Source organism: Oncorhynchus gorbuscha, linkage group LG04 (assembly GCF_021184085.1).
Source record: "Oncorhynchus gorbuscha isolate QuinsamMale2020 ecotype Even-year linkage group LG04, OgorEven_v1.0, whole genome shotgun sequence".
NCBI lineage: Eukaryota > Metazoa > Chordata > Actinopteri > Salmoniformes > Salmonidae > Oncorhynchus > Oncorhynchus gorbuscha.
This window is the reverse complement of record NC_060176.1, coordinates 57,767,548-57,788,199: the sequence shown is the minus strand read 5'-3', so window position 1 is coordinate 57,788,199 and position 20,652 is coordinate 57,767,548. Positions and strand designations below refer to the sequence as shown.

The 20,652-nt window shown below is 42.2% G+C and overlaps 1 protein-coding gene across 4 annotated transcripts in view; it reads right to left on the bottom strand.

Annotated features, from left to right (window-relative positions):
- Positions 1–20,652, bottom strand: part of LOC124034353 (protein turtle homolog A-like) — a 54,290-nt gene that overhangs the window by 12,307 nt on the left and 21,331 nt on the right. For all 4 annotated transcript variants that reach the window (XM_046347437.1, XM_046347438.1, XM_046347441.1 and 1 more), the window contains exons 4-8: positions 9,210–9,356; positions 8,346–8,497; positions 8,131–8,248; positions 5,693–5,834; positions 6–151 (exon numbers count right to left, since the gene is read on the bottom strand). In XM_046347437.1, the coding sequence (XP_046203393.1) occupies positions 6–151; positions 5,693–5,834; positions 8,131–8,248; positions 8,346–8,497; positions 9,210–9,356 (705 nt within the window). The remainder of the gene's footprint in view (positions 1–5; positions 152–5,692; positions 5,835–8,130; positions 8,249–8,345; positions 8,498–9,209; positions 9,357–20,652) is intronic.

Sequence of the window (20,652 nt, the reverse complement as noted above, 5' to 3'; positions counted from 1 at the left end):
CTTACGTTTGACTTTGAGGTGTGCTGAGGCAGAGGGTGGGGTCATCAGCCCATTGGTTGGTGTACAGGTGTAAATCCCAGTGTCCTCTGGGACAAGACTAGGGATGAGGAGTGTGCCGTCCACTAAGATCTTCACACGGGTCTTGAGATAGCTGAGAACAAAACACACACACACAACCTGGCCTTGAGTGTCTTCTTAGTTGCAATATGCTCCATTGTCTAAGAATTACCTGTGGTCACAATGCTACTACTGGTATATAATTGACTCACTAACAATCAAATTAACTTGTATTGTAGAGGCAAACGCTTTGTGAGATTACATAGAATCGATGCAATGGGCTTGGAAACATAGATACACATCATAAGACAGTATGCTTCTCACATATCCCAGTCAGTGGAGGCTCCTCAGAGAAGGAAGAGGAGGACCATCCGTTTTAGATAAAGCTATACTAAATATATTCAAATGTCATTAAATACTTTATTAAAATATACTGTTTTGCAATGAAGGTTTACAGTAGCCTCAACAGCACTCTGTAGGGTAGCTGTAATAATGAGACGGTGAGTCGGAAGCAAGTGCAGGTGAAACGTTTTAATAAAACAACAAAACCAAGAACACGACACGAACATCATACAGAATGACACCTCACCAAAGGGAAGCATCAGGGAGTTTTTTTGTTTTTGTGTTGGAGGTGATGTCGGGTCCGGGTGTCAGGACCGAGGCAACCGGGGAGGTCTCAGCTAGCTCATCAGGCTCACACTCCTCACCTGGTTCGTCAGATTTCTGCTCCTCAGCGGAGGCGACCGGTTCACTCCTGATCCCCGGGATCGTCGCGGTGGTTGCGGCTGGACCCGAAGGCGCCGGGGAGGGGGCTACTGTCACGTATGCTCTCTCTCCGACGCTCTAGGTCGCCATGCTCCTGCACCTCAGCTGGATCGACAGGTTCCCGTGCCTTAGCAGAGGTGACCAGTCTGCTCCTGATCCTGGGAAACGTCATCTTGGTCAGCGTCCTGCGGCTGGAGCCACGTGTCTGGTAGGGGGTACTGTCACGTGTGCTCCCTCTCTGGCCTCTAGGTCACCAGGCTGCTCGTTAAGGCGCACACCTGTCACCATCGCTAAGCGCATTAGCGCAATATGACACTCACCTGGACTCCATCATCTCCTTGATTACCTGCCCTATATATGTCACTCCCCTTCATTCCTTCCCCAGGCATAATTGTTTCTGTTTCAGTTTTATGGCTGTGCATGGTTCATGTTTTGTATTATGTTGTGTTTATTTATTTATTATTATAACATTCACTCCCTGAACTTGTTTCCCGACTCTCAGTGCACATCATTACAGTAGCGACCACCATGGTGTAGTCGGAGGACAGCTAGCTTCTGTCCTCCTCTGGGTATATTGACTTCAATAAAAAACCTAGGAGGCTCATGGTTCTCACCCCATTCCATAGACATACACAGTAATTATATCTTGCGGAGGACATCCTCCATCCTCCATCCTATCAGAGCTCTTGCAGCATGAACTGGCATATTGTCCACCCAATCAAAGGATCAGAAAATTAATCTAGTACAGAAAGCATTAGCTACAGCTAGCTAGCACTGCAGTGCATAAAATGTGGTGATGAGTTGAATCAAAGAGAGAGAAAGACAATAGTTGAACAGTTTTGAACAAATTAATTTATTCCAAAAATAAAGAAGCAAGAAAGAGATAGAGAGACAGATTTCATATTTTTTTAACTTTCAGTTTCACTTACTTAGCTAGCAAATGCAGCTACAGTTCAAGTCGGAAGTGTACATACACCTAGGTCATTAAAACGTGTCTTTCAACCACTCCACAAATTTCTTGATAACAAACTATAGTTTTGGCAAGTCGGTTACGACATCTACTTTGTGCAGGACACTTTGTGCAATGACACAAGTCATTTTTCCAACAATTATTTACAGACAGATTATTTCACTTATAATTCACTGTATCACAATTCCAGTGGGTCAGAAGTTTACATACTCTAAGTGTTGACCTTGTCTTTAAACAGCTTGGAAAATTCCAGAAAATGATGTCATGGCTTTAGAAGCTTCTGATAGGCTAATTGACATCATTTGAGTCAATTGGAGGTGTACCTGTGGATGTATTTCAAGGCCGACCTTCAAACTCAGTGCCTCTTTGCTTGACATCATATGAAAATCAAAAGAAATCAGCCAGGACCTCAGAAAGAAAAATTGTATACCTCAACAAGTCTAGTTCATCCTTGGGAGCAATTTCCAAATGCCTGAAGGTACCATGTTCATCTGTACAAACAATAGTACGCAAGTATAAACACCATGGGACCACACAGCCGTCATACCGCTCAGGAAGGAGACATGTTCTGTCTCCTAGAGATGAACATACTTTGGTGTGAAAAGTGCAAATCAATCCCAGAACAACAGCAAAGGACCTTGTGAAGATGCTGGAGGAACCAGTCCTATATCGACATAACCTGAAATGCCGCTCAGCAAGAAAGAAGCCACTGCTCCAAAACCGCCATAAAAAAAGCCAGACTACGGTTTGCAACTGCACATGGGGACAAAGATAGTATTTTTTCAAGAAATGTCCTCTGGTCTGATGAAACTAAAATAGAACTGTTTGGCCATAATGACCATCGTTATGTTTGGAGGAAAAAGGGGGATGCTTGCAAGCCGAAGAACACCATCCCAACTGTGAAGCATGGGGGTGGCAGCATCATGTTGTGGGGGTGCTTTGCTGCAGGAGGGACTGGTGCACTTCAGAAAATAGATGGCACCATGAGGCAGGAAAATCTCAAGATTAATCTCAAGATCTCATCTCATCTCAAGATCAATCAGGAAGTTAACCTCTTCAACCTATGGGGGCGCTATGTCATTATTGGATAAAAAAACGTGCCCGTTTTAAGCGCAATATTTTGTCACGAAAAGATGCTCGACTATGCATATAATTGGCAGCTTTGGAAAGAAAACACTCTGACGTTTTCAAAACTGCAAAGATATTATCTGTGAGTGCCCCAGAACTGATGCTACAGGCGAAACCAAGATGAAACCTCAAACAGGAAATGAGCTGAATTTTTGAGGCTCTGTTTTACTATCGTCTCCTTATATGGCTGTGAATGTACCGTGAATGAGCTTATGCTCTCTGCCGTTCGTCCAAGATGTCTGCAGCATTGTGACGTATTTGTAGGCATATCATTGGAAGATTGGCCATAAGAGACTACATTTGCCAGGTGTCCGCCCGGTGTCCTTTGTCTAAATTGGTGCTCAATTCTCAGTGGCACTCATTTTACCATGCGATACAGAGGGAGAAGCACACTTCCAGGAACGATACATCATTGAAGAGATATGTAGAAAAACACCTTGACGATTGATTCTAACCAACGTTTGCCATGTTTCAGTCGATATTATGGAGTTATTTTGGAAAAAGTTTGGCGTTTTTATAACTGAATTTTCGTTTTTTTTTGTAGCCAAACATGACGCAGAAAACGGACCGATTTCTCCTGCACAAATAATCTTTCAGGAAAACTGAACATTTGCTATCTCACTGAGAGTCTCCTCATTGAAAACATCGGAAAGTTCTTCAAAGGTAAATGATTTATTGAATGTTTTTGCTGGTTTTTGTGAAAATGTTGCCTGGTGATGCTAACGCTAAATGCTAATGCTAAATGCTAGTTTTGCTATGGTAGAGAAGCATATTTTTGAAAATCTGAGATGACAGTGTTGTTAACAAAAGGCTGAGCATGAGAGCTAGCATATTGATTTCATTTTATTTGTGATTTTCATGAATAGTTAACGTTGCGTTATGGTAATGGGTTTGAGGCTGTAGTCATGATCCCGGATCCAGGTTGGCTCGACGCAAGAAGTTAAAGCTTGGTCGCAAATGGGTCTTCCAAATGGAGAATGACCCCAAGCATACTTCCATAGTTGTGGCAAAATGGCTTAAGAACAACAACATCAATGTATTGGAGTGGCCATCACAAAGCCCTGACCTCAATCCTAGTTAACATTTGTGGGCACAACTGAAAAAGGAGGCCTACAAACCTGACTCAGTTACACCAGCTCTGTCAGGAGGAATGTGCCAAAATTCACCCAACTTATTGTGGGAAGCTTGTGGAAGGCTACCAGAAACATTTGACCCAAGTTAAACAATTTAAAGGGCAATGCTACCAAATACTAATTGAGTGTATGTAAACTTCTGACCCACTGGGAATGTGATGAAAGAAATAAAATCTGAAATAAATCATTCTCTCTACTTTTATTCTGACATTTCACATTCTTAAAATTAAGTGGTGATCCTAACTGACCTAAGACAGGGAATTTATACCAGGATCATATGTCAGGAATTGTGAAAAACTGAGTTTAAATGTTTCTAGCTAAGGTGTATGTAAACTTCCGACTACAACTGTAGCTAGTTTAGTCTACTCAAACACACTGCTCAAACAGAAGGATGCTATTTTAGCTAGCTGGCTATAACTATCCAACACAACACTGGAACTCTTTCAAGTCAAGGTAAGCTTTTGGTTTTACTAATTTATTGCCATCGGGGCATGCCGGTGTAAGTGCTAAATTGCTTACTGACTATACACTGTAACGTTACTGCATGATTGTAGAGGGTTTACTAACGCATTAGTTCTATTAGCTATGTTGATGATGATGTTGCTTTAGCTTATATGGTGACAACAATGTAGGCTGTGCGTAGCATTACATTTACATTTAAGTCATTTAGCAGACGCTCTTATCCAGAGCGACTTACAAATTGGTGCATTCACCTTATGACATCCAGTGGAACAGTCACTTTACAATAGTGCATCTAAATCTTAAAGGGGGGGGGGTGAGAGGGATTACTTATCAGTTATGATATGGTTAGGCTTTGATTTTTTTTGTTTCCTGGTCACATACAGCTGATGTGTTGTGCATTGAAGTCCACAAGGGAATGGAAAAGGTGAGATGAGGAGAAGGCATAGATGCGAGAAGGAATTCAACATGGCTGCTGTGAAAGTGAACTGTGTTTACACGTGAACAGGTGTGTATTCATTCCAACGATTCTCTTGAATAACGTTTCTTAGACGGAAGCAAACGGAATGAAACGGGGATAAACATACCAGAATTTGTCCAATAGAAACTCTTGTTTGCAACTGTTGGACTAATGATTCCACCCTAGATCAGCTAGATGCAGGCAAGAGTGTGCAATGCAGTATTGAATGTGTCGCTGTCTGTCCATGTGTTTGTCACCTAAAAGAAAATGTCTCGACCTGTGTGCACCTACATTGTAAACTTTCATTCATAGGCTAGGTTGAAGCAACCTCATGATGGATAGAGGGAAATTTGAGTATAATGTACTGTAGTAGCCTAAACCTATCGCTGACACATTAAAGTGGGTGAATGGAATATGAATGTTATCCAATATGCTGTAATAAAATAAGGCCATGCTTATGAAAATAAAAAAGCTCATCTTAAACTGCACTGACCGCCACTGATCCCAGTAGCTTCTGTAGTTTGTGTTTCTACTGTAGTTTGTGTTTCTGTGCGTTTGTGTTGTAGTTTGTGTTTCTACTGTAGTGTGTGTTTGTGTTGTAGTTTGTGTTTCTACTGTAGTTTGTGTTCCTGTGTGTGTTTGTGTTGAAGTTTGTGTTTCTACTGTAGTTTGTGTTTCTAATGTAGTTTGTGTGTTTACAATGTGTCAAAGTCAACTCACTCGATATGGTAGACATTCTGTCCCTGTTTCCACCACTCATACGTGAGGTTGGAGGGATAGGCCTCAGCTTGGCACTGCAGAACTGCATCCTGGGATATGTTGAGGGTGGTGTCCTCTGGGGCGATGATGATGAGTGGAGGACCTATTTTGAAGTTGGGAGAATTTAAGTTACTGCATACGTGTCTTTTTCTCTGGTTGTAAAACAAGTGAGTCATACTGATAAACCTTAATGATACAGGTATGCAGACACAAATAACAGCTGAGGATTTGATGTGACAAGAACAGTGCATTTATAGACCATACACCACTAGATGGAAGTGTCACAGTAGCTCTGGGCCTGTATCCACAAAGCATCTCAGAGTAAAAGTGCTGTTCTAGGATCGGTTTAGCCTTTTAGATTATAATGAATAAGATTATATTTACAGATCCTAGATCAGCACTCCTACTCTGAGATGCTTTGGGGATACGGGCCCTGATAGTAAAATGGACAAAGAGTTGGACAAAGAGTTGTTCTTCAATGAGTCGAACGGGAGGGATTTAATACAGACACCCGACCAGGCCCAGATCCCCGTTATTTGCTGGAGAAGAAAATGCAGATTTTGCAGAAAGAGATCAGGGTGCTTGTGAGGATCAGGCGACGAGTGGCTAATCTTCCCATGCCTTCCGTCCTGCTAGCTAACGTTCAATCGCTGGAAAATAAATGCGACGAATTGAAAGCACGTTTATTCTACCAACGGGACATTAAAAACTATAATATCTTATGTTTCACCGAGTCGTGACTGAACGATGACATTAAGAACATACAGCTGGCGGGTTATACACTCTATCGGCAGGACAGAAATACAGCCTCTGGTAAGACATGGGATGGGAGCCTATGCATTTATGTAAACAACAGCCGGTGTACGATATCTTAGAAAGTCTAGAGGTTTTGCTCGCCTGAGGTAGAGTATCTCATGATAAGCTTTAGAGAACACTATCTACCAAGAGAGCTTTCATCTGTATTTTTCGTAGCTGTCTACATACCACCTCAATGAGCTCTATACCGCCATAAGCAAACTGGAAATCAGGTATCGAAGCACCAAGTCTAGGTCCAAGAGGCTCATAAATAGCTTCTACGCTCAAGCCATAAGACTCCTGAACAGCTAATCAAATGGCTACCCAGACTATTTTCCCAGAAAACATATGTGCATTAAGTTGGCTTTCTGTTAAACTAAAGGCAGAGGCTGCGGATCCGTAGGTAACCACCCTATCCCAGCCCCCAAGAACCCTTTTCCCCAGGGACGCATTCAGCAGGACGCTATGTTTTGGAACGTTCAGAGAGAAATATGTGTTATAGAGCAAACATGCCTCTCTGACATGTTGAACAAGGAATCACGTAGGCCCTATTCATGGCATTCCTATCTGCAATGTTCAACAACATTTGGCTACTGAACATGGCCCAGTGCTAAAGATCGGAATCACGTTCTGTGCACGTGTTTCTTTACCTCTAATTTACGCATGTATTTTTGTGGTCAAGTTTTACAGGTGAAATATAGTAAGCTGACATATGGAATTGTTTTAAGAAGGTCCTACCATGGATAATTTAGCTATTTGATTTTGAATTTTAGGACACCTTTAGGTATCAAACTAAATATGTATAAATGATTTGATAAAATATTGAATTTGGCCTTTACCACTATAGCCCATAGAAACACATTGAACAAGACATTCCTAAATGGCAAAATATATATATATATAAATTATAATGAATATTTATATTTGTATAATTATATATAGATAATTATATACGAATTGAGGCTGTTCTGAGGGCAAAAGGGGGTGCAACTCAATGTTAGGAAGGTGTTCCTAATGTTTTGTGCACTCAGTGTATGTACTTGCTAATACCTGAGATCTATCTGCCTTGCAGAAATTATGCAGCAAAAATGTAAGTGTAGGGTAAAGGCAAGCACACTAGGTGGAGACAGTATGCTTTGTGTGGTCAGTGTAGGCTCTTTCTGCCTTTCTCCAGGCTCCTCTCCAATGAGAGACATACAGTGTTGAGAAAGACAGGGGTACTGAATCCTGGTGTTCCTAATGTTAGGAACATTGATTCAGCTTTGATCTAACTTTATTAAACGACCACCATTCATCAGAGTAGCCTGTTCTCTATGAGTAGAGCAGAGACTATGAGTAAAGTAGGGAATCCCATACACAGAAGCTTTAGGACCTTTAGCTGACGGGAAGAGGGGTCCAGAAAATACCTATCCGCAGCCACTCCGTAAACTAAATGGTTAGTAAACAAAATAGTTTGTCTTCTAGACCAGACCTAAGGTTTTAAGGACTAATGTAGGAACCTTTAGGGGTTAATACATTGGATATCCTTAAGGTGAGCGAACTGAGCTGATTGGGCTTATGAGAAGCCTGCCTCTCCCAGATGGTTAGAAGATAGTCAGACTGACCATTGACCTGCAGCTGGGTAGTATGGGTCAGATTCCCCTCCGAGTTGGACACATGACATTTATACATTCCTGATGTCTCTCTGGTGACGGGGGCCAAAGATAAGGTGCCATTGAGCACCTGTGAGAGAGGGAGGGAGAGAGAAATAGATTGCAGATGTTTGAATCATGACCAACAACTTCATCCAACAACAGCAAACAGAAGCTTTTCTACATACCACCATGTTTTCAGCATTCTCAATTGGGGCCTCATCTTTATGCCAGATAACAGTTGGTCGAGGGTTACCATGGGCACCACAGCTGAGGGTCAGGGAGTCCCCTAGCAGGACTTCCACAAAGGTAGGCGGAGTCTTGATAAATACAGGTGGGGCTGTAGGGGGAATGTTAGATGATCTTTAAACAAATGTAACACAATTATCTAGCTAGTTAATTAACTATTGTGTAACAATTAGTTAACTAATGGGAAACTATGAATTATGTTACTGCTATATCTGTAAGCTAGTAGTGGCCTCTGAACACCCAAACATGTTGAGTAACCAGGTACGTTACATGGATGTAACACAATACTTGCCCTGATGATATCCTATTTGATGCATAAGGGAGGAAGAAAATAAGACAAGATGGACAAATGGAAAGAAAGAGAGGATGAGAGATAGATAGTAAATTGGAGTGGCATGTGTTTTGATATGTGTGTGAATGGGAAAACAGAATAGGAAAAGGAGAGAAGGAGAGAGTGACAGTAGGAGGAGAGAAGGATGCAGGACAAGAGAAACACTTGAACACAAAACATTGTTTTCCCTTTAGCCTCCACTATCCTGGTGAGGTCACGTGCACTGTTTCTACGTCCCCTGTGGCGAGACGAGACGAGACGTGTCGTGAGCACTGTGTAAAACACTGAGCATTTTGCAACAACAACTTATACACTGAAAAAAAACTCCATATGAAGATAAACAGGAGAGGGACATGCTGAAGATGTTGAGAATATTCTAAAGGGAAAACACTGATGGTTGTGAGCAGTTAGAGGATCACTTGTCCTGTAGGTCCAGTTCCTCTGACTGCCACAGAGACCCACTGAGCTGCACCTGTGATGGAGAGGAAGGTCCAGGTGCCGTTGTGGAACTCGTCTGTGGTGCAGTCCAGGAGCAGGATGCGACACTCAAACCAGCCCTCGTCCTCCAGGCTCAGCCCCTCCACCAGCAGCGAGGCCCCCCGGGTCAGAGACACACGGCCTGGGCACAGAGAGACAGAGAGCCCCCAGGGTCAAAACATACAACCAGACTAGCAGAGTCAGCACACGCAGGAAGTGGGCTTACCAAGCAGAGGACACAGGCATCCAGTGTCACAAAAGGCCACAGGCAAAGTCAAACCTCATGGGTTTTCAGGACATCAACTATACTGTCCCATAAAGTTTTCGGTGAGTTAGTATTAAATAATAAATTATACATTACTTAAATTCCCCAAAGGGTTTAGGACTTTTCGGTCTGCTTAATTGAATATATGGAGTGACATAACTGGCAAACAGAGAATGTAATTTAAAGATAACCTTGGGATAGGGAAGTACAAACACATGATTCAATTTTGACAAGCAGAGCAAGATTCTAGTTGAGAAAGATTGACCATATTTAGATTTCCTGTTGTTTACAATACAGAGAGTGATGAAAAGAATAGATAAAAAAGGAAGGGTAAAGGTAGTTTGGTACCAATACCAACACAAGAGAGAAGCTCTTATCAATGTCAAAATGTCGCCAGATTCCACCGGAATCTGAAGATTTGTATTGAAATGTATCACCTGGTTTTGTTTATCATGGAGGAGCATATGGCAGAGAGGGAAACTGTGGAAAGTGGAAGACACTTTATGAAGTGCTCCCCCCCACCTCCTTCCAAACACACGTCTCTCTATCTCACACTCTGCCCCTCTCTTTTTCTTTCTACTTCTTACAACTCCTTGTCGGGCTTTGAAACGTGATCTTTTGGTTGCCTGGTGACTGAAGCCTGGTTTTCAGGGTACTAAGTTACCCGTCTTTCCCCACCCCCTCCTTTTATTCAGTCTCTCAATGAACTCTTTTTTCCCCAAATGCAGGGTTTTAAATGATAGGAGGATGTGTATTGTAAAGCAGTGGAAAACTCATGCTTTTAGCAGGCAACAGCCAAGCAGTTTTAAAATAAACAGAGCAGTCACAGATAAACCTCATGCATCCCCAGAGAAACAAAACAAACGTACCCAATGAGTTACTCATAAATGTAAGTTAATAATGTTTGGGGCTATAAATGAGCAGAGGAGGAAGCCCTTCTCTTTTAAACACAGGAAACATACATATTTTTCAAGGTGGAAAAAGTTAAACCAATTAACCCTCTGACAAGGAATAGGGAAAGGGGGATACCTAGTCAGTTGTACAACTGAATGCCTTCATATGATGAGGTCTGATAAATGCTTAGGCTTTATAAGCCTCTGTAGTAAGCAATTGTAGTAGATAACCAATGCAATTCTACAGCCTGCAGAATCTAGAATAAAGACTGTAGGCACCTTGTACACTAAATCCTATGATTGACAACACAATGTGTAAAAAGCCCCTATTTCATGAAAAAAGCCCCTAGTCTGTTCATTGAATAAGCATGAGAATAGAGATGGAGTTGCACCCTCATCATTGAATCTTTTCACGACACAATCTTGTACTTCAGCTCCTGAGGTAATTTCACCAGGGTGTTGAATGACAGAAAAGATTTATTGAATTTACTTCAACTTTGACAAAAAAACATCAGAGGAAAACAGTGACTATTCAGCTGTCCAGGATGTTTTCCCTTCAGACAGCAGTGGACGGAGGTAGTCTTGTGATTAATTAAGCAATATGCACCCACAGCCTTGAGGCTTCAGGGTGAAACACCACACTGTGTTTAAAAGGGGATTAGAATGAGTCACAATTAACCCCACATTCCAGAGAGGGGCTGTTGTTTTGGTTAATGGTAAGGTATGCCTGCAGAGATAATGATTGTCTGACCTGCTTCAACACAGACCCAATCATTACTGGGCGGCTCTCAGTTTGTGCTTAAATAAAAAGGTACCTCTGATCCCAGGTCAGTGTTATTAGGAGAGCTGATAGGACACTCAAAGAAAGGAAATGTGTGCTGAAATGATAACAGGTGTATCAAAGACTTCAGGCATGGGCTGTTATCTCAAAGTGAGGGATCCTCCCTGAACTGTCTATTTCCTATACAGACTTTTTCCCAAACAGCAATGGAATTAACTCCACACCCAGTGCACTGGAGAAAAACTCTTTCATGTGTATCACTTCATACACAATCTCACACCTAATCCCTTTGTGGCTAGAAATGCTGAGGAACATTTTAAATGCATTAAGATTACCAGCACCTCTAAGAACGATTAAGAATCAAACACAAACTAAGGAATTCACAATGGCCAAATAAATCTAAATACTGACATGCAAGCATGAGGGTGCACAGCATATGAGTTGATTTTCAAAACCTTGAGTGTGCAGTTCCAACTGGCTCACCACTGGGGAATTTTTAGTTTGACTATGAAACACTTAACTTTCTTGCTCCCCTCCTCCCTGTCCATCACTACAAAGGGAAGGCAACTCCCCCACACCACCCCTCGTAATTCTCTCAGATTACCATAGTGATGAAACCAAGAATACCAAGAAGTGATGAAACCAAGAATACCCAGGGCTGTGAGTTTGGATTTGAATTCAGTTGCTGTGGAAACGGGGAGCGAAGGGGGTAAAACACTGGGAAGGGAGGGCCAATCACAGGGGGTGGGTTTGTGCCTGTGATTCAAAAAAATACACATAGAAGAAAACATGTTTGGATTTAAATAATGGGTAAATGGCTTGTGACCGATCCAGCAGTAGGAAATGGAGACAGTGGGTGCATTCGTAAATTCACTCTGGCTACCTACTCTGGCTACCTACTCACTCTCGTCTGAGTGTGCCAGAGCGCAGAATAACTGACAAATTTACGAACGCTCAACACCCATTGAATATGGCTGGTGTCAGTAAACGTCGGCAAAAAAAGCGTAATTCAATTGTTGTCAGCAGCAGTTCTTGATAATGCTCTGGATAACATACAAACAGCCTAACCAGCTCTGCTAGGGCAAGTAAAATGGTCAGAGTGAGGTGTTCTCTCATTTGTGTCTGGAAGTAGCTAGCAAGCTAGCCAACATTAGCCAGTTAGCTTGGGTACTTGACTGCAGTTGTGAGGCCAGAACACTTGGATCAACCCTGCACCTCGGCCAGAGCGTCCAGTGTGAATTTACGGTTAGCGGGCACTCTGAGTGCACTCTGGCACTCCAGATTGAAATTATGAACGCACCCAGTGTGAGAGATAAAAGAGAGACAGAGAGAGAAAAGCATGTTTTAATTCGAATCTGAGGTCAGACAATAGTGACAAATGCAGTTTTATTTTAATTATTTGTCTAGCCATGGATGGTCACAAATGGCTAAATTGCTTCCATTCATAAAAAACAAAACAAATTAGAATGAGATAAAAACTAAATATGTGCCCTGTAAATGATTGCTTTTGTTAAGATGGACAGATGAGTCACTACCACATGATTTAAAATAATGTTCCAAATTAAAGGTGTGGACAATTTCCAATCCATCCCAACTCGAAAGAAAAATATGGGGATCTGAATACTCATCAAAGATGACCAAGTATTGATGAAAATTGTTAAACGGCTCATTGCTGCATTCTACAAGGAATACAATGACAGATTATGGCCAGGTTATAGAAGGTATTTGGATCAATAATCCACCGACTACTACCAATGAGTGAGACCTCACTGACCTCAGTGAGCCTGCAACAGCAGACACATTCATTACTCCCACTTGGCCTGCATTAGCACAAATATCCAGAGGCCCTCCGATACACTAGTCTCTATGGAGCACAGAGACAGAGAAACACTAGCTACTCCTTTTTCCTGTCTATTCTCCTCACTGTTTTTCCACCCCCAGATATCACATGACGACTTAAGTCTACCTTACAATGAGCTGCTATTCTGACAGGTCTGGCTGGGGTGCAGTGAAGGGTGCATAATGGAAACTCTAATGCACACGTTCAGTTCAGCGTTCCCCTCTAAGACGCACCACCCTCTTCACATTAGCCAGAGTCAAGTTCTCCCCCAGTGGGTGGCAGGTTAAAAATCACTCAGCTCTTTCTGAGCAGCACCGCTCATTACACTGCCAGAGAACTGGCTTGCCTGTACTCGTGACAACAGTTTTTATGTAACCATGGCCTGGGGTTTTAATATACAATATACTGTAATGTACTACATGGTGTTTAAAATCACTCTGTGCTCCCCTGCTTACTTTAGTCAAACTGGTGTTAAAATTGTATTAATTTTACCCACATAATTCCATTCAAGCTGGTTGTCACACATATGGAAGTCAACACTTCCGATGCAGTGATTGTGTGGCAAATGCTGTTCATTGTGGTCCATGCAGCCTCTCAGCGTTAAATCTCTGGGATAATGTTCTATTGTTTGGAGGAAATGGAATGGACATGTGATTGTTGCAGTGGTGGTTCCCACTGCTGTGTAATTACACGTTGTAATGCACAGGGATATACAGAATTTCATATGCTACAATTAATAGCGGCACCTATGGAGGAAGACAGATCATTCTGTTTACAGAGGCCTCAGTTTTGTTTTTCTTTGTCTGTTCCGTATGTGTTTAAGGGAGACAGGCAGAGGTGCATTGTGGGATGTGTTTTGATTTGAATACAATCATAAGTCTGGGGCCAGCCCCTGACAGCCCACCCCTCCCTTACCCCCAAATTTCCCTCTTCAACCCTCCTCTCCCCTAATCAGTTTAACCCTCTTATGAATAGCTCTTTGTCAAGCAATAGATTACAGTTAACTCAGTCCCTCTCTCTCTGTCCGGCTGTTTTAACCCTTGCACCAGCAAGCACGTTCTGCTCACATGGTCAAGCCACTGCAGCAGTGAGTGACACATCCAAACCTCAGCCCCAGCCAACTTGGACAACTACAGAATGGCCCTCCATGCCTGAATCAGAAAACAAACCATTTAGAAGCAACAAGTCAACCATGGTCTACTGCATTCAAATCTGTGACAAAGCATGGAAGTGTCAATGTACCAATACCTGTTTTTAATGACACTGTATTTGAAACATACTAACATACTGTATGACTTAGAAATTATCATGTGCAGGTGTTCATGCATGTGTGAGTTTTTTTATGAGCCTTTTTTTTTTTTCCGTACATGATGTACAGTACTGGTAAATAATTGACAGATGCTGCATTTGTTCTGCTCATTTGTTTTAAATTAAATCAAGCTTTATTTATACAGCACATTTCAGACATGGAATTTGTATAAAGGCAATTCTAACATTTTAAATACATTACAATACATTCATTACAGAATTCACAAGATACTAAGTGTTTGCCCTCAGGCCCATACTCCACTACCACATATCTACAACACAAAATCAATGTGTATGTGTGTGTATTGTGCGTATGTTATCATGTGTGTATGCATGCCTCTGTGCCTATGTTTGTGTTGCTTCACAGTCACTGCTGTTCCATAAAGTGTATTTTTATCTGATTCTACTGCTTGCATCAGTTACCTGATGTGGAATAGAGTTCCAGGTAGTCATGGCTCTATGTAGTACTGTGCACCTCCCATAGTCTGTTCTGGACTTGGGGACTGTGAACAGACTTCTGGTGGTATATCTTGTGGGGTATGCATGGGTGTCTGAGCTGTATGCTAGTCATTTAAACAGACAACTTGGTGCTTTCAACATGTCAATACCTCTCACAAATACAAGTAGTGATGAAGTCAATCTCTCCTCTAGAGATTGACATGCATATTATTAATGTTTGCTCTCTGTGCACATCCAAGGGCCAGCTGTGCTGCCCTGTTCTGAGCCAATTGCAATTTTCATAAGTCCCTCTTTGTGGCACCTGACCACAAGTCTGAACAGTAGTCCAGGTGCGACAAAACTAGAGCCCGTAGGACTTGCCTTGTTGATAGTGCTGTTAAGAAGGTAGAGTGGTGCTTTAATATGGACAGATTTATCCCTATCTTAGCTACTGTTGTATCAATATTGACCATGGCAGTTTACAATCCAGGGTTACTCCAAGCAGTTTAGTCACCTCAACTTGCTCAATTTCCACATTATTTCGTACAATATTTAGTTGAGTGAATGATCTGTCCCAAATACAATGCTTTTAGTTTTTGAAATATTTAGGACTAACTTATTGAAACCAACTGCAGCTCTTTGTTAACTTCTTGCGTCGAGCCATCCCGGATCCGGTATCGCGACTACAGCCTCAAGCTCATTACCATAACGCAACGTTAACTATTCATGAAAATCGCAAATGAAATGAAATTAATTTATTTGCTCTCAAGCTTAGCCTTTTGTTAACAACACTGTCATCTCAGATTTTCAAAATATGCTTCTCAACCATTGCAAAACAAGCATTTGTGTAACAGTATTGATAGCTAACGTAGCATTTAGTGTTAGCATTCAGCAGGCAACATTTTCACAAAAACCAGAAAACCATTCAAATAAAATAATTTACCTTTGAAGAACTTCGGATGTTTTCAATGAGGAGACTCTCAGATAGCAAATGCTCAGTTTTTCCTGAAAGATTATTTGTTTAGGACAAATCGCTCTGTTTTCTGCGTCACGTTTAGCTACGAAAAAAAACCTGTATCCAGGATTGTGTAAATCTATCTGCAAGCTCATTAGCATAACACAACGTTAACTATTCATGAAAATCGCAAATAAAATGAAATGAATCTATTTGCTCTCAAGCTTAGCCTTTTGTTAACAACACTGTCATCTCAGATTTTCAAAATATGCTTTTGAACCATAGCTAAACAAGCATTTGTGTAACAGTATTGATAGCCTAGCATAGGATTATGCCTCTCTTTCAGCATGCAACATTTTCACAAAAACCAGAAAAGGATTCAAATAAAATCATTTACCTTTGAAGAACTTCAGATGTTTTCAATGAGGAGACTCTCAGATAGCAAATGTTCCGTTTTTACAAAAAATATTATTTGTGTCAACTAATCGCTCCGTTTTGTTCATCACGTTTGGGTAAGGAAAAAAAATAAAATAAACAATTAAGTCATTAAAACGTGAACTTTTTTCCAAATTAACTCCATAATATCGACAGAAACATGGCAAACCGATGTTTAGAATCAATCCTCAAGGTGTTTTTCACATATCTATCGACGATAAAATCCTTCGTGGCAGTTGACTTTCTCTTCTGAAGAAATGGAACGTGCATGGACCTACAGATTACGCAATAATTTTGACATAGGACACCGGGCGGGACACCAGGTAAATGTAGTCTCTAATGGTCAATCTTCCAATGATATGCCTACAAACACGTCACAATGCTGCAGACACCTTGGAGAAATGACACAAAGGGCAGGCTCATTCCTGGCGTATTGACAGCCATATAAGGAGACATTGGAACACAGCGCCTTCAGAATCTGGGGCATTTCCAGTATGAAACTTCATCTTGGTTTCGCCTGTAGCATTAGTTCTGGGGCACTCACAGATAATATCTTTGCAGTTTTGGAAACGTCAGAGTTTTGTCTTTCCAAGGCTGTCAATCCCATGCATAGTCAAGCATCTTTTTGTGACAAAATATTGCGCTTATAACAGGCACGTCTTTTTATCCAATAATGACATAGCGCCCCCATAGGTTGAAGAGGTTAAGTGTTTCAGTCATTTCAGTTGCTGTAGTAGCTTAAGTGTATGGTGTTGAGTTATCCGCATACAAAGACACACTGGCTTTACTCAAAGTCAGTGGCATGTCATTAGTAAATATTGAAAAAAGTAAGGGACCTAAACAGCTGCCCTGAGGAATTCCTGGTTCTACCTGGATTATGTTGGCTTCCATTAAAAATAGGCATCACTACAAAACTTATTGTGTGACCTCTTATACACTGTATTAGGCCCAGCCTTTGGTTACTATATTGTGATCACTACATCCGATGGATCTGGATAATGCTTTCAAGCACATTTCTGCAGCATGGTTGTTGGACGGCCGGCCGCCCAACAACCTGCCCGCTTGACCCTATCCCCTCCCCTCTTCTCCAGACCATTTCCGGAGACCTTCTCCCTTACCTCACCTCGCTCATCAACTCATCACTGACCGCTGGCTATGTCCCTTCCGTCTTCAAGAGAGCGAGAGTTGCACCCCTTCTGAAAAAACCTACACTCGATCCCTCCGATGTCAACAATTACAGACCAGTATCCCTTCTTTCTTTTCTCTCCAAAACTCTTGAACGTGCCGTCCTTGGCCAGCTCTCCCGCTATCTCTCTCTGAATGACCTTCTTGATCCAAATCAGTCAGGTTTCAAGACTAGTCATTCAACTGAGACTGCTCTCCTCTGTATCACGGAGGCGCTCCGCACTGCTAAAGCTAACTCTCTCTCCTCTGCTCTCATCCTTTTAGATCTATCGGCTGCCTTCGATACTGTGAACCATCAGATCCTCCTCTCCACCCTCTCCGAGTTGGGCATCTCCGGCGCGGCCCATGCTTAGATTGCGTCCTACCTGACAGGTCGCTCCTACCAGGTGGCGTGGCGAGAATCTGTCTCCTCACCACGCGCTCTCACCACTGGTGTCCCCAGGGCTCTGTTCTAGGCCCTCTCCTATTCTCGCTATACACCAAGTCACTTGGCTCTGTCATAACCTCACATGGTCTCTCCTATCATTGCTATGCAGACGACACACAACTAATCTTCTCATTTCCCCCTTCTGATGACCAGGTGGCGAATCGCATCTCTGCATGTCTGGCAGACATATCAGTGTGGATGACGGATCACCACCTCAAGCTGAACCTCGGCAAGACGGAGCTGCTCTTCCTCCCGGGGAAGGACTGCCCGTTCCATGATCTCGCCATCACGGTTGACAACTCCATTGTGTCCTCCTCCCAGAGCGCTAAGAACCTTGGTGTGTATCCTGGACAACACCCTGTCGTTCTCAACCAACATCAAGGCGGTGGCCCGTTCCTGTAGGTTCATGCTCTACAACATCCGCAGAGTACGACCCTGCCTCACACAGGAAGCGACGCAGGTCCTAATCCAGGCAGTTGTCATCTCCCGTCTGGATTACTGCAACTCGCTGTTGGCTGGGCTCCCTGCCTGTGCCATTAAACCCCTTCAACTCATCCAGAACGCCGCAGCCCGTCTGGTGTTCAACCTTCCCAAGTTCTCTCACGTCACCCCGCTCCTCCGTTCTCTCCACTGGCTTCCAGTTGAAGCTCGCATCCGCTACAAGACCATGATGCTTGCCTACGGAGCTGTGAGGGGAACGGCACCTCAGTACCTCCAGGCTCTGATCAGGCCCTACACGCAAACAAGGGCACTGCGTTCATCCACCTCTGGCCTGCTCGCCTCCCTACCACTGAGGAAGTACAGCTCCCGCTCAGCCCAGTCAAAACTGTTCGCTGCTCTGGCCCCCCAATGGTGGAACAAACTCCCTCACGACGCCAGGACAGCGGAGTCAATCATCACCTTCCGGAGACACCTGAAACCCCACCTCTTTAAGGAATACCTAGGATAGGATAAGTATTCCCCCCCCCCTTTAAGATTTAGATGCACTATTGTAAAGTGACTGTTCCACTGGATGTCATAAGGTGAATGCACCAATTTGTAAGTCGCTCTGGATAAGAGCGTCTGCTAAATGACTTAAATGTAATGTAAATATAATGTAAATGTAAATGTGATCAATTCATGTTGATTATTTCATTCCTGTGCTGTTTGTAACTACCCTGGTAGGTTGGCTGATAACCTGAACCAGGTTGCTGGCACTGGTTACAGTTTTAAACTTTTTGAAGCTTTTTCTTGAGTGGGCAGCTTGATGAAAGCCAGTCAATATTTAAATCACCCAGAAAATATACCTTTCTGTCAATATCACATATATTATCAGTCATTTGAAACATGTTATCCAGATACTGACTGTTAGCACTTGCCGGTCTATAGCAGCTTCCCACAAGAATGGGCTTTAGGTGAGGCAGGTGAACCTGTAGCCATTTACTTCAACAGTATTTAACATGAGATCTTCTCTAATCTTTACAGGAATGTGGCTCTGAATATAAACAGCAACACCCCCACCACTGGCATTTCTGTATTTTCTGTAAATGTTCTAAACTTGTATTACTACCACTGTATCATCAAAGGTATTGTCTAAGTTAGAGGTCGACCGATTATGATTGTTCAACGCCTATACCGATATCGATTATTGGAGGACCAAAAAAAGCCGATACCGATTAATCGGACATTTTGTTTTGTAATAATGACAATTACAACAATACTGAATGAACACTTATTTTGACTGAATATAATACATCAATAAAATCAATTTAGCCTCAAATAAATAATGAAACATATTCAATTTGGTTTAAATAATGCAAAAACAAAGTGTTGGAGAAGAAAGTAAAAGTGCAATATGTGCCATGTAAAAAAGCTAACGTTTAAGTTCCTTGCTCAGAACATGAGAACATACAGTATGAAAGCTGGTGGCTCCATTAAACATGAGTCTTCAATATTCCCAGGTAAGAAGTTTTAGGTTGTAGTTATTATAGGAATTATATGACTATTTCTCTCTATACCATTTGTATTTCATATACCTTTGACTATTGAATGTTCTTATAGGCACTTTAGTATTGTCAGTGTAACAGTATAGCTTCCGTCCCTCTCCTCGCCTACTGGGCTTGAACCAGGAACACATTGACAATAGCCACCCTCGAAGTATTGTTACCCATCACTCCACAAAAGCCGCGGTCCTTGCAGAGCAAGGGGAACAACTACTTCAAGCTCTCAGAGCGAGTGAAGTCACAGATTAAAATGCTATTAGCGCGCACCCTGCTAACTAGCTAGCCATTTCACATCGGTTACACCAGCCTAATATTGGGAGTTAATAGTCTTGAAGTCATAAACAACTCAATGCTTGAAGCACAGCGAAGAGCTGCTGGCAAACGCATGAAAGTGCTGTTTGAATGAATGCTTACGAGCCTGCTGCTGCCTACCATCGCTCAGTCAGACTCCTCTATCAAATATCAAATCATAGACTTAATTATAACATAACACACGGAAATACGAGCCTATCATCATTAATATGGTCGAATCCGGAAACTATCATTTTCGACAAAACATTTATTGTTTCAGTGAAATACAGAACCGTTTCGTATTTTATCTAACGGATGGCATCCCTAAGTCTAAATATTGCTGTTACATTGTACAACCTTCAATGATATGTCATAATTATGTACAATTCTGGCAAATGAATTATGGTCTTTGTTAGGAATGAATTTCCTGCCGTACATACCTACACGTACGCTACGGTCACAAGACGCAGGCCTCCTAATTGTCCCTAGAATTTCTAAGCAAACAGCTGGAGACAGGGCTTTCTCCTATAGAGCTCCATTTTTATGGAATGGTCTGCCTACCCATGTGAGAGACGCAGACTCGGTCGCAACCTTTAAGTCTTTACTGAAGACTCATCTCTTCAGTGGGTCATATGATT